Source organism: Oryzias latipes, chromosome 14 (assembly GCF_053564925.1).
Source record: "Oryzias latipes strain Hd-rR chromosome 14, Olatipes_Hd-rR_3.1".
Taxonomy (NCBI): Eukaryota; Metazoa; Chordata; class Actinopteri; order Beloniformes; family Adrianichthyidae; genus Oryzias; species Oryzias latipes.
The window spans coordinates 24,622,230-24,634,823 of record NC_136250.1 but is presented as its reverse complement, the minus strand read 5'-3'; the positions used below and the strand labels follow the sequence as shown (position 1 = coordinate 24,634,823).

General features: G+C 42.4%; 1 protein-coding gene across 1 annotated transcript; it reads left to right on the top strand.

Moving 5' to 3' along the window:
• The first annotated feature begins 3,293 nt into the window (after positions 1–3,293).
• On the top strand, positions 3,294–8,222 carry taf9 (TAF9 RNA polymerase II, TATA box binding protein (TBP)-associated factor). The gene is made up of 7 exons (XM_011483834.4): positions 3,294–3,446; positions 5,499–5,580; positions 5,832–5,968; positions 6,051–6,185; positions 6,897–6,975; positions 7,061–7,162; positions 7,457–8,222. Exons 1-7 carry the CDS (start codon positions 3,411–3,413, stop codon positions 7,612–7,614), a joined length of 729 nt encoding a protein of 242 aa, XP_011482136.1. The 5' UTR covers positions 3,294–3,410; the 3' UTR covers positions 7,615–8,222.
• Positions 8,223–12,594: the final 4,372 nt, after the last annotated feature.

Sequence of the window (12,594 nt, the reverse complement as noted above, 5' to 3'; positions counted from 1 at the left end):
CTCACTAACACAAATTCACATTAGCACACACTTATTACCAACAAACTCAAAATAACACATTCACGGACAATAACACACTCAAAATAACCCACATTGGGACGCTTGTTCAGATTACCACATTAAAAATCAACATACACATTTACACAAACTCACACACATTCAAATTAACACACGCTTTGAGGCACACACACACACACATTATTACACCCAAACAGACACAGCCATACATCTAAGCTAGCACACAAACACACTAACCTTAACACGAAGTAATGTGCACGTAAACATCCACATTTACAGACACACAAACACACACAACAACCGTATAAAGGAACAGAAAGCATGCAACACACACAAACACACAGTCGGACTAGCAGTCTGAACTACTCTCATACCATCGGATCTTTTTTGTGTTGAGAGTTTTTACACAGAAATTTAACCGTTTTAGCATGAAAACAAGTTTCATTGTAATTCTTTTAAACAAATTGATTTTTTAAATTGTTGTGTTTATTGTTGTCGTGTATTTTTGCATGTCTTTTTGATTCTGTGTTGTTCTGTTGTGTGTAAGAATTTGTGTTTTCGTGTCTCTTTTTGTTTTGTTCCCATCCTCGCCAAGAGGAAGTTCCTCATGAAGCAGAAGATTTTTGAAACAAAGCTGGGTTTTCCACGTTGGACCTGAACTCCTCATTCGAGCCATCTGTTCTTCATCACTTGTGTGATTTATCTCTGAGAGCTGAAGAGAACTTCTCCACGCAGTTCTTCTTTCCTGACTGCCAGCTCTGTGTCGAAAAAGGGAAGATAGTGTTGTGGGGGGGTGGATCAGATGGGGCCCATCTTTAAATCCATAAAGCGTGTTTGTAAATGAGTGACAGAAACAGCTTCTCTCTTCTGCTCTGAGAGGAAACTGTTGAGTGTGAACTGTAATGCCTGCCTTCTGGTCCTGATGCTGCACGTTTTGTCGTTTTGTCAGATTACAGCAGAACCTGAAACCATGCTCAAAATCCATCGGTTCTCAAACACAGGGACAAACTCAGGGCAGACAATTACACCTGACGAGAAAAGCACTTTGTTCCGAGAGTTTGACCTCAGAGTCCAGTTTCATCTCCATGTCACCAGAAATTGGACCTTTTCAGACTCAGTGTGCTTTGTGTGCAGTTGGAACACTGTCACTTAGATGAACAGATCTTTACTCTTTGTGTTGTTTCACCCAGAGACAAAAACTCGATTTGATTCTATTCCCATAACCACTGGTGATGAAAGACTATTTGGGGTGGAGTTAGGGTGAGGGGCTGGCATTAGAAGGCCCTAAAAATTCCAGAGCGGGACACACCCTGCTACAGGTCATCATTGCTGGTAAACCATAAACAAGAGCTGTCAACATGTCAGACTGAAGTTCACCAAGACACGCGCACGCTCAACCACTCCCCAATGTCTCAGTCACAGAGGCTCCAGACTTAAACCGGAACCATTTTCCAGGCACGGAGCGACTGCGCCCCCTGCTGGACTCTAAAATCTGTTCAACAAAAGACACACTTCACTTTGGAAGATGTTCATAAAACAACATGTAACAAAATTTTCAGAGGAGAAACCTTTTTAAAGGCCCTTTTCCTGACATGTACCAACAGAATGTCTTCCGTGAACTCTTCATCCCCGCAGAACATCAGTCTGAAGACCGACGTTGTCGGCCCCTCTCTCTGGAATGCGTGTGAATGCTGATAAATGCTACCTCATCATGTTGTTTGGTTTACTTTCACCCACAGCTCTCAGAAGAGAACCAAAGATGGAAGTGGACTGAAGTGGAGGAAAAACCATGCAGTTTTAACAGCTACTCAATTGGAGGATGGTCGTAAGACTGAACAAAGCAGGAACCTTGGTTCAATCCATTTCTGTGGTTCCTCTGCATCCAAACTGAAGTGACCAGAGGTTATCTGCAAGAGAACAGAGACCCTCATTCTTACGAGAGCCAGTTCTGTGTTCGGTCCAAACCGGAGTTCATGTGAGCTTTACACTTTCCAAACCAAGGAAGCCAAGAGCAGAACTAAACCTGGATCAGATTGGCCATGGAGGAATCTGTCTTGAAAGATGGTTTCAAAGTGAGGAACATATTGAGGAGCCAGGATGCTATGCAGAATGCAATGTGAATGTTTTGAACAAAACTATAAATAGAAATACACACATCATCGGGTGACGGAAAAAGGGGTGGGATCATACAAGAGTTCTCTTCAACCCACCCCTTTACAAGAACACTGTTTTGTTGTATCTGTCTATTTTAAACTCTTGTGTTTGCTTTCATTTGTGTTTGAAAATAAAGAAAATTTGTCACCCCTACAGCACACCCTCACCACTGTCTTACAGTCCTCATACATGTCCAGCACTGCTCTAACATACTTCTCTGTCACTCCAGACTTCCTCATACAATACCACAGTTCCTCTTTGGGCACCCTGTCCTTAGGCTTCTCCAGATCTACAAAGACAGTGTAGCTTTCTCTGACCTTCTCGGTACTTCTCTATCAACATCCAGAAAGCAAAAAACTGCATCTGTAGTGCTCTTTCTTGGCAGTAAAACCATACTGCTGCTCACAAATGTTCACTTCTGCTCTTAGTCTAGCTTCAACTACGCTTTCCCATAACTTCATTGTATGACTCAACAGCTTTATTCCTCTATATTTACCGCAACTCTGTACATATCCCTTATTCTTAAAACTGGGCCCCATCACACAGGTGACCGTAACCACTGCAGGAACTGCAGGAGACTATGTTCTAAGTATGCTTTATTACTGTTATGATTATGATTACGGGGCTGCTCGCTCATATGTCTTTTAAACCAGTGCGGTGAGTGTTTTTGACTGTGCTTATGACACAGAATAAGCGGTTTTTAAGTAGAAAATGAAAAAGCATTTTGAAGTATTGATTTTTCATTTTTATTTTGAGTTATTTGATGCAGATTGATTTTGAAAATGAAAAAGTATTTCTCTTAATCCATTTTAATTGTTAAATTAGACATTTCTAACTGAAGTTTGCTACACATTTATCAGAGAACTTTTTGAAAATGAAATGTCTAATACTATTTTCATTATCATTTGAATTAAGTGACAGAATAAGCAGCGTTGAAGAAGACAATGAAAAAAGCATTTTGGCGAATTGCTTTTTCATTTTAATTTTGAGTAAAAAAATGCAGCTTAATTTTGAAAGTTAAAAAGCATTTCTGGTATTGAGTTTTATTTTTAATTATGCAACACAAATGCTTCCAGAAAATAATTTTTGGACTGTTTGTTTCTCAAAGGAGAGGTGAGGAGTTATTGCAGTTAAGCGTGTCACCTGTGGGGGCAGCATTCAGTCGGTGGGCGCAGCGGAGCTTCTTACGTAGGGTAAAATAAACGTAGAAGAAGAAAGGCGCTTCGGTGCACATTAAAATGTCATCTCCGAAAACTCTCCCTAAAGACGCCCAGGTAATCGTTATTCGGTGGCTTTTCTTAGCTTTCTTAGAAGCTGCAGGTTAAGGTAACTTCACCCCCATGCTGCCCGGAAACCCTGACTTTTGTTTTTTAGTCTGCAGCGCTGACATGTTAGCATGATGCTGCAGGCAGAGTTAACGTAGCCTCTCATGCTAACGCATTAGCCTTCGTGTGTTTAGCCCGCATTTCGTCAGCAAACATGAACGGATCTGTTGGGTATTGGATCGGAACCAACTGACTTTGAGTTCTGATACTTGTGAGTTATTGTAATTTTTTCCCCGCCCTCTTTCCAAACTCATCGGAACCTCGACTCCGACCTGGTTTCAGGACTTCCTGCGCTGAACTGGGAATCCGGTTTCTGTGCTTTGTGCTGCTAATGCATCCAATCTGTTCTCTACTTGTTCAGACGGAAGTTTTCCTGCAGCAAAACAAGTCTCCGCTTTTTGCACGAAACGACAGATCCAGCTAAAAAATACGAAGGTTTCAGTCGATTTTTGTTCGCAGGCACTTGTTCGGTTTCCTTATTTAGTTGTGAAATGTTTAGCAGTGTTGAAATGTTATTGTCAAATCAAATGTTGTGTCATGCTGTGTTTCCTTTGGCAGTGGGCTGCAGCAGAGTGGGCCAGAGCTTTATGCTCATAAATAATGATCCGTGGAACATGTGTCATCATCACACAGTAAAGTGTCAAATCTCAGCTCCTGATCATGAGCCGCAGGATTTCCTGGTCAGGTTTTAAACTGAGAAGACCTGTAAAGTAGATGTTTTTACAGAGTTTCAAGACCCACTCCAATTCAAATGGTGTTTTTTTTTAGCATGTCTTATTCTGATGATTGCAGACACGTATAAAGAAAAGTTAGTTAAAAGTTACATTTCTGAGCATTTCTTCATATTAAAAAAAGCTGCTTGAAAAACAGTGCATTTGTGATGTAGAGGACACAGGGGGCGGGACATTCCGATGCATCCACTTGCTGACAAGTGAGGAGCATTTCGGGCAGATAACTCGGGCAGTGCGTTTACTTGGTTACTCCCCTAGCTCGGTTCAGTTAATCAACTCACCTGTTCAGCGTCCTATTTAAGTCCAGGTGTGTGAGTTGTTCATCCTCCTTTACTGCAGCGCGTTTGTTGCCCCACCCTCCTCCCCGGTTTCCACCCGTGAGCTCCGTTAGGGGTAGTTATTACCCTAAAGTTAATGGAAATTTGTCCCATGAAATTGCATGGAGTCTTATGCCAAACTAGAAGAATGTGGAATGCCAAAAAAAGATGTGAAAATACATATTTTACTGCATGAGTTGTCTGACTGAAATAGATCTGTGTAAGTCTTTGTTTTGCTCGTCTGTGCTGGAATCTGGATTTAATCTGTACTTATGATTGCTCACTATTTTTTTTTTCACCAATAATGTTAGCAAGCATGATTCAGACTGGAGCGGAACAAGGAACAAATATGATTTTTTTTCAAACAGCATTATTTTATCTGCTCCTGTTTCACCATAATTTGAATAAAGAATTACTCAGAACTGCAATTTGATTCCTAAAGTTTTTTATGTTTTAAAAAAAGGCTTTAAAAAATTGTAAACCACCATTTTCATTGGAGTGGGTCTTTCATAACTTTATTTGTGAAAAGGAAGCGGCGTCGTTGCAACATTGGACAGCTATAGACTCCTGGTTTTTTGTTCTTGAAGGCTCTTCTGTTTCCTCGCTGTTTTTTTGTTAACTTTGCTGGCTTGGAGGTTTTAACTTAGCAGTTGGTGCAGTTGCTTTTAGAAGCAGAGGATGGATTTTCTACACGTGAGCGAGTGACCTGACATGCGTCAGCAATGAGTGGGGTGTGGAGAGAATCCAGCAGTAAAATTTCCTTCACAATCAAATTAGAAATTAAAGGGAAGAAATGTCAGTCGTGGCTTTTTTTTACTTTCTGCAGCGACATTGAAGCAGACGTGCTGCAGCATTAGGAGACGTTTGTCAGTGAGGGAACGCATGAACTTCACTGCAGTTCAGCCCCAGCAGAACCAGCATGTTTGATCTGACTGGCCTGTTCTGTGTTTCAGGTGATGATCCAGATCCTGAAGGACATGGGGATCACGGAGTATGAGCCACGGGTCATCAACCAGATGCTGGAGTTCACCTACAGTGAGTTGGACCTGAGCAGAACTGTTCTGGTTCTGAGCGTTTCTGGCAGTGAGCTGATGAGCTGAATGCTCATCCTCCTCACAGCCGCTCCTTATTTAAGAAGACTATCAGATTTTTCTGTCAGTTCTTCCTTTTTTAGTGTTAAAGTTCTTTACTACGATTATATTTCTACACGTTTGGTTTTCTACATCGTCCAGAAGATCCTGCAGAAATCATTTGATTTTTTTCAGTTATTTAGTTTTTCTCTTCAGGATATGTGACGACCATCATAGAAGACGCTAAGATCTATGCCACTCACGCCAAGAAGTCCACGGTGGACGCCGATGACATCAAATTGGCCATCCAGTGCAGAATGGACCAGTCGTTCACCTCGCCTCCGCCGCGAGACGTCAGTGTGCTCCCAGGCTCTGACAAGCTGAGACCAGAACAAAAGTTCTTCCGCACGTCTCACGCTCTCTGTGTTCTTACAGTTCCTCCTGGAGGTCGCTCGGCAGAAGAACCAGACCCCCCTCCCTCTCATCAAACCGTACTGCGGCCCGCGGCTCCCCCCCGACCGTTACTGTCTCACGGCGCCCAACTACAGGCTGAAGTCCATCCAGAAGAAGGTGGGTGTCCTTCACCCCATCTGTCTGACGCTTCATTGAGAGCCAGCATTCTCCCTGACCGACTTCTCTTAGAAAAGAACCACAAAAGAGCGTGTTTAGAAAACTTCAACAGGTGAATGTGGCTTATGCGGTCTTTACTAGGCCACAGTGGCTGGACGACACGCCCAAAACATTAGATTGAACCTTTTAAACTATTTTTTTCTCCTTTCCTTTTACCTTCTCAAACAAAAAATACAAATTAAATTACAAATATTTAACAAAACGGATTTTATTTTTTCTTTTGGGAGTTGGCCTGAACACAAAGTGCCACTAAATAAAGCTGTAAAGAGTTTGTAAAACAATATGACAGATGTTTCGTGAGGTGCTGCCAGCTTGACCATCTCGAAGAGAGAAAATCAAATCTGTTTTAGTAGCAGCAGCCTATAAACACATTTTGCAGCGTGTGGTTTGTTGCTCAAACGTTTGAAGTCACAAAACCGAACCAGTTCCACAGAACGGAAGAAACCGTTCCTGTTTTAAGAACCGATATCATTGCCTTGGGGAATCGTATGTTTAGTGATCACAGCACGACATCGGTCTCATCTGAACCGTGATCCACACCTCTTCTGTGAGCACGCCGCGCTACGGTTCATGTCATGACACGATCGCAGCAGACAAACCCAGCGGACACCGAGGTCAGACCGACTCCTCTGACCCCTTCCTTCCCTCCAGGTATCGTCAGCTGGCAGGATATCCGTGCCTCGCCTCAGCGTCGGCGCCGTCTCCAGCAGGCCCTCCACCCCCACCATCGGTGAGTTCTGGCACAGCCGTCGACTTGCAGGGGGTCAGATGGAACCGGCCTCGTCCGTTTGTGCTGACCGTCATTTCTGCCACAGGAACGCCATCTGCCGCCAAAGCTGGAACTCCAGTTTCTCTAACGGGTCAGAGGTTCACCGTTCAGATCCCCCCCTCCTCCCAGACCAACGTCAGCAAAACCAGTAAGAAGCTGCTCTTTCTGATCATTCCTCCACAACTCGAAGCTGGTCTCCCGTCAGACTGAAGGAGGCGCTCTTGCACTATAGACCTGCTGTGTACGCGTGTAATATTTCTGTCTGAAGCACTCACATGCACATACGTGTAAAGACGCACATACGTGTAAAGATGCACACACGTGTAAAGATGCACACACTCTTTATTTACAGAAACATTTGCTGTGGCAAAACGGAAGTTTTAGCAAAAAAAACATCAATCGTGTTTCGTCTGTGGTTTGAACTCGGATGTTTGTTTTGCAGCGACGCCGTTCACGCCCACCGTCTCCAACGTGCTCATCAACCCGTCTCTGATTGGCTCCAAGAACATCCTCATCACAACCAATATGGTGTCGCAGAGCGCCGCCGCAGACTCTCTGAAGAGAAAGCACGAGGATGACGACGACTATGACGCTTTATGACGGCCCAGCTGCCGTCTGCAGCAGCGAGAACCGACCCGCTCCAGGCCGGCTAGAACCCCTTGTTGGTAGTCTGTAGAATCCTGCTCCTGTCCTTCCCTCAAGCGCGCCGAACGCGAGCAGCTATGTGGTCTGAGCTTCCTGTTGGGAGTCTGTCCTCCTTGAAGATCAGGTCTGGTTCAGTTGGAACAGAATCTTCCATCCCTGGCTGAGTCTGGAGCAGCTGCCGAAAACCTGCAGCAGCTTCACAGCTGAGTCAATAATCCCGAAAACGTTGTCCTCTCTGTGTCACAATCCAGTTCTGTCAACATCAACAACAACCCCCCCCCCCCATGGTTCTTTTTAATGTTTCCAGCCTGGATGCTTAGAGTTCTGCTGCAGCCATGAGCAAAACGGCAGATGTTTGATCTTCTTCAAATCTTTGAAGCCCCACCCCTTTTGTGGAACCTGAACACGCCCAAAAGTGCAGGATAATGTGGAAACTGATCCTGCTTGAAATGTAGTCATCTAATATGGAAAAACAAAGTAAGATTCTTAACCCTCTGATGGCCAGTATGTTTATATTAAACCTCTGTTTTATTGAATAAAAAACATGAATACTTGTCATGAAATCTGTTTGCTTATTTAGCTGAGTTAAAGATCGATGTGAACATTTATCATCAGGCATCCTAGTCATTTCTGTAAAGTCACAGTTGCACAATTTCTATCAAGCTAAACAGTGTAAAACTGCCTAAAAAGTATGTTTTTAGGCAGTATAACATAGATCAGATGGAACTTCCTTTGGCATTGTAGCTGCCATAGACTTCAAATAATGTCAATAACAGCATTGATAAGTTTGTTCATCAGTTCCTGTTCGAGGAACAAATGCATTACTCACAACAGGTTAGCCGTATGGTGGTGTTATTTACATCAGTACTTTTCCTTTTTCCTACATTCTGCCAAGTCACTTGGGGGCGGGGTCCGATTATCCAGTCTTCTCTGTGGCATTCAGGTCAGAGGTCATTGCTGGCCATTCCATATGAGGCACTCACCCTTCCTAAAGTCCTGCTGTGACAGTCCTGGCACCATGCGGTGGAGCGTTATCATCCATGAACAGGGAGTTGAGGGTGTGCTGGGGAAGCTGGGGGATGATGATGAGTACGTAGCGGCTGTGTGAGACGGCCTTGAGGTAAGACCATGCAGTGACGGGAGCATCTGCAATAGAAAAATCGGTTTTGTGATGCCTGCTCAGACTGTTGCACCTCCTGCACCAAAGCCAACCCTGTGAATGATGTGTCAGGTGTGAGATGGCATTTCATAAATGACATTGCATTTCTTGTGTTGCTCAATCTTGTCTTTTGGGTGAACCAGTAGTTGCCTGAGTGTTTTATATGGTTTAACTGGGGTGCTGATGTGATGTTTTTTCATGGTCCTTTGGATGCGTTCTGTTATTCCTCTGATGTGACCATTCCTTTGCTTTCTGTCTTCTTTCTCTGTTTCCTTGTATTTCCTCTGCCCCACCAGTTTTTGTCCCTTTTTTTATAGCCCATTGTGTTTGAAAAATGGGTAACACTTTATATTAAGATTCCTTAACAAGCTTTGTTAACACAATAACAAGCATTATAAATGAATTTATAGGGTGTTAGTAAGACATTTATTAGTACAATAAGTCTAATAAGGTTTATTAAATTACTTAGTTAACACATTTACAAGCATTATTATTAGGATGTTTTTAAGATGCTAATGATGCATTTACTGATATTATAGGTGCCTAACAAATGTGTCAGTGTTAATAAACTTAATAAGATTTATTAACAACCTTTGTTAACAAATTAAGAAGTATTATTATTGTTTGGGGTTCTAGTAAGATATATATTAGCATTATAGATGCCTGACACAAGCCTAAGTGTTCATAGGCTTAATAAGTTTTATTAACTAACTTAACAAATTAATAGGCTTTATTAATATGTCAAATGCTAAAGATTTGAACGATTTGTGTATATTTAGTCTGTTTTAATGTCATAAAGTTCTTTTTACAATCTTTATGCTTTGTGGTTGTTTGTGCTAAAAAACGTCCACACTTTAGATGAGGTGCTGCAAAACAATTAATAAACTATTAACAAAGTTAATTAATACATTTGTAAAGCTTATAAGCAGTTTAGTAATATGGATTTAGAAGACAATGCTCTGACTTTAGATGTTAATAAATCTTATTAACACTTTCAGGTATTTGCAAGACGTCTATAATGCTAATAAATATCTTACTAGCATCTGACACATTAATAAAGCCTATTAATTTGTTAAGTTAGTTTGTTAATGTGTTAAAGCTTGTTAAGGAATCTTAATATAAAGTGTTACCGAAAAATGCTTTAGTTTTTCACATTTCTATGCAATCGTTTTGTTCAACCCATGGAATAAAAGCTGAAAGTCTGCACTTCAATGGCATCTGAGTTGTTTTATTTAAAATTCACCGTGGTAATGTACAGAAACTAAATCAGAAAAAATGTTTCTCTGTCCAAATATTTATGGTCCTGACTGTAGGTGTAGCGGCGGAAAACGCCTTTTGGGGCAGGATGGAGGGCGTACCGGGATGTGAATAAATGCAGACACGGAGACGTGATTATCAGTGCTTTTGTAGAGCTTTTCAAAATAAATAAATCAGATCTCTAAACATCCTCCACGTCTCCCATGCATTGTAATAAGACATACAGAAATATGAAGTTATTTGCTGTAAATCCAAGTGTTGCTCACATATGTGTTCATGAATGACTTATCGCGTGAACAAAATATTATTTAATGGAATCAAATTAATTATTTCATGGAAACTAATTCATAATTTTGTGGAACAGTTTGGGATCTGCAACCTAAAGCTCCGGTGCCACATGCAGCTCTTTCATTCTTCCATTTTGGCTCTTTGGCATTGAAGAAAAACATTTAAATAATTTGAAACAATCAAGGATTTGCAGTTTTTGTCAGTTTATTTTAGTGTGTCAAGTTTTGTGGTGGTTTATGAGTAGAATAAGCTTTAAGCTCATATTCTGATCTTCTGATGCACAACAGTGTCTAGTTGCAGTTAAGAGATAAAACTCTTGAAATATAGAAATGTATTTACATGCATGGATTTTTGGGGGATTTTTCCCCAATGTTATCATATTCATATTTGACAGTAGGAGGAATAAAGCTGCACCAATGTCATAATGACGGAGAATATCATGTTTGACTTTCTTGCTTTTTTAATTCAAGTTAATCTTCTGCAGAATGTGGATCTTATTTGAGACCGGGTGTATTTTATATTGAAAGGACCTGGCATGTGCTACTGTCAAAAGTAAAAGTAATGAAAGATGTTATATAGAGAAACAATAACACCCACAATTCGATTAATATAAATATTTGAAAATTACGTTTAATAAAGGAAGGGTTCAATGAACACAAAGACATTAATAAAGATTTAATAAAGCCTGAGCCTCAGTCAGATGAAGGTGCCGGACACCTGGAAAACAGCATGTCTGGTTCCTGTCCCCAAGAAGACTGCACCCTCTGGACCTAGTGATTACCGCCCTGTTGCCCTCACGTCCCATGCAGCTAAAGTTCTGGAAAGGATTTTGTTGTCCCACCTGAGACCTCTGGTGAAACCATCTCTCGACCCACTTCAGTTTGCCTACCAGCCACGATTGGGGGTGGAGGATGCTGTTATTCACCTGCTGCAACGTGCTCACTCTCACCTGGATGGAGGGGGGGACACTGTGAGGGTCACATTCTTTGATTTCTCCAGTGCGTTCAACACCATCCAGCCCTGGTTACTGGGTGAGAAGCTGCAGCGGATGGGTGTGGGCGGCGCCTTAGTCTCCTGGATCATTGACTACTTGTCAGACAGGCCGCAGTTTGTCCGGCTGGGCGGTGTCCTGTCTGACGTGGTGACAAGCAGTGTGGGGGCCCCACAGGGAACTGTGCTCTCTCCCTTCCTGTTCACTTTATACACCAGTGACTTCCAGTACAACTCAGAGTCTTGCCATCTTCAGAAGTTCTCTGATGACTCTGCTGTTGTTGGCTGCATTAATGGTGGGTGGGAGGAGGAGTACAGGGATCTTGTGGATGAATTTGTGAGATGGTCTGGAGAAAACAACCTGCAGCTGAATGTGGAAAAGACCAGAGAGATGGTGATGGACTTCAGGAAGAAACCACCAGCTTCCCAGCCTCTCAGCATCCTTGGCAGAGATGTGGCAGAGGTAGAGGAGTACAAGTACTTGGTAGTAACCATCGACAACAGACTGAGCTGGAAGAGCAACAGCACTGCTGTGTACAAAAAGGCCAGCAGCAGACTCCATTTCCTGAGGAGGCTAAGGTCCTTCAACGTGTGCAGCAAGATGCTTGAAATATTCTACCAGTCTGTTGTGGCCAGCACTCTGTTCTTCTCGGTGGTCTGCTGGGGGGGCAGCATATCTGCTAGGGACAGCAATAGACTGAACAAACTGATCCGAAGAGCGGGCTCTGTAATTGGTTGCAAAATGGACACGTTTGAATCTGTGATGGAGAGGAGGACTTTAAATAAACTGGTATCCATCATGGATAATCCTGAGCATCCTCTCCATCCTGTACTGGACGGTCAGCGGAGCTCCTTCTCCAACAGACTAAGGCAGCTTCGCTGTCACACAAACCGCTTCAGGAGATCTTTCATTCCTCACTCCATTGGACTCTATAACTTGTCATCCATGTGCAATAGATAAAGTCATTTATGGTCCGTCTATTTTCTCTCTCCTGAGGTGGCATGCAATACGACTGTGCTAATTCACTGATGTTTCTTTCCGATTGATTGTTTTGGTTCTCTGTCATCTATTGTGTGTAAGTTTGTATCTTGAGCCTAACGCCGACGCTGCAACAACTGAATTTCCCAAGCTGGGATCAATAAAGTATCTTTATCTTATCTTATCTTATCTTAAAGTGAATTTTTCCTAACAGTAAAATGGGATTTTGCTGCTCTCGCTGGGTTATTTTGGCCAATACGAA

Coding starts and splice junctions, on each gene's coding strand:
- taf9 (XM_011483834.4), top strand. CDS start 3,411: ATGTCATCTCCGAAAACTCTCCCTAAAGACGCCCAG. Junction 3,447..5,498: donor CTCTCCCTAAAGACGCCCAG/GTAATCGTTATT, acceptor TCTGTGTTTCAG/GTGATGATCCAGATCCTGAA. Junction 6,976..7,060: donor GCCCTCCACCCCCACCATCG/GTGAGTTCTGGC, acceptor TTTCTGCCACAG/GAACGCCATCTGCCGCCAAA.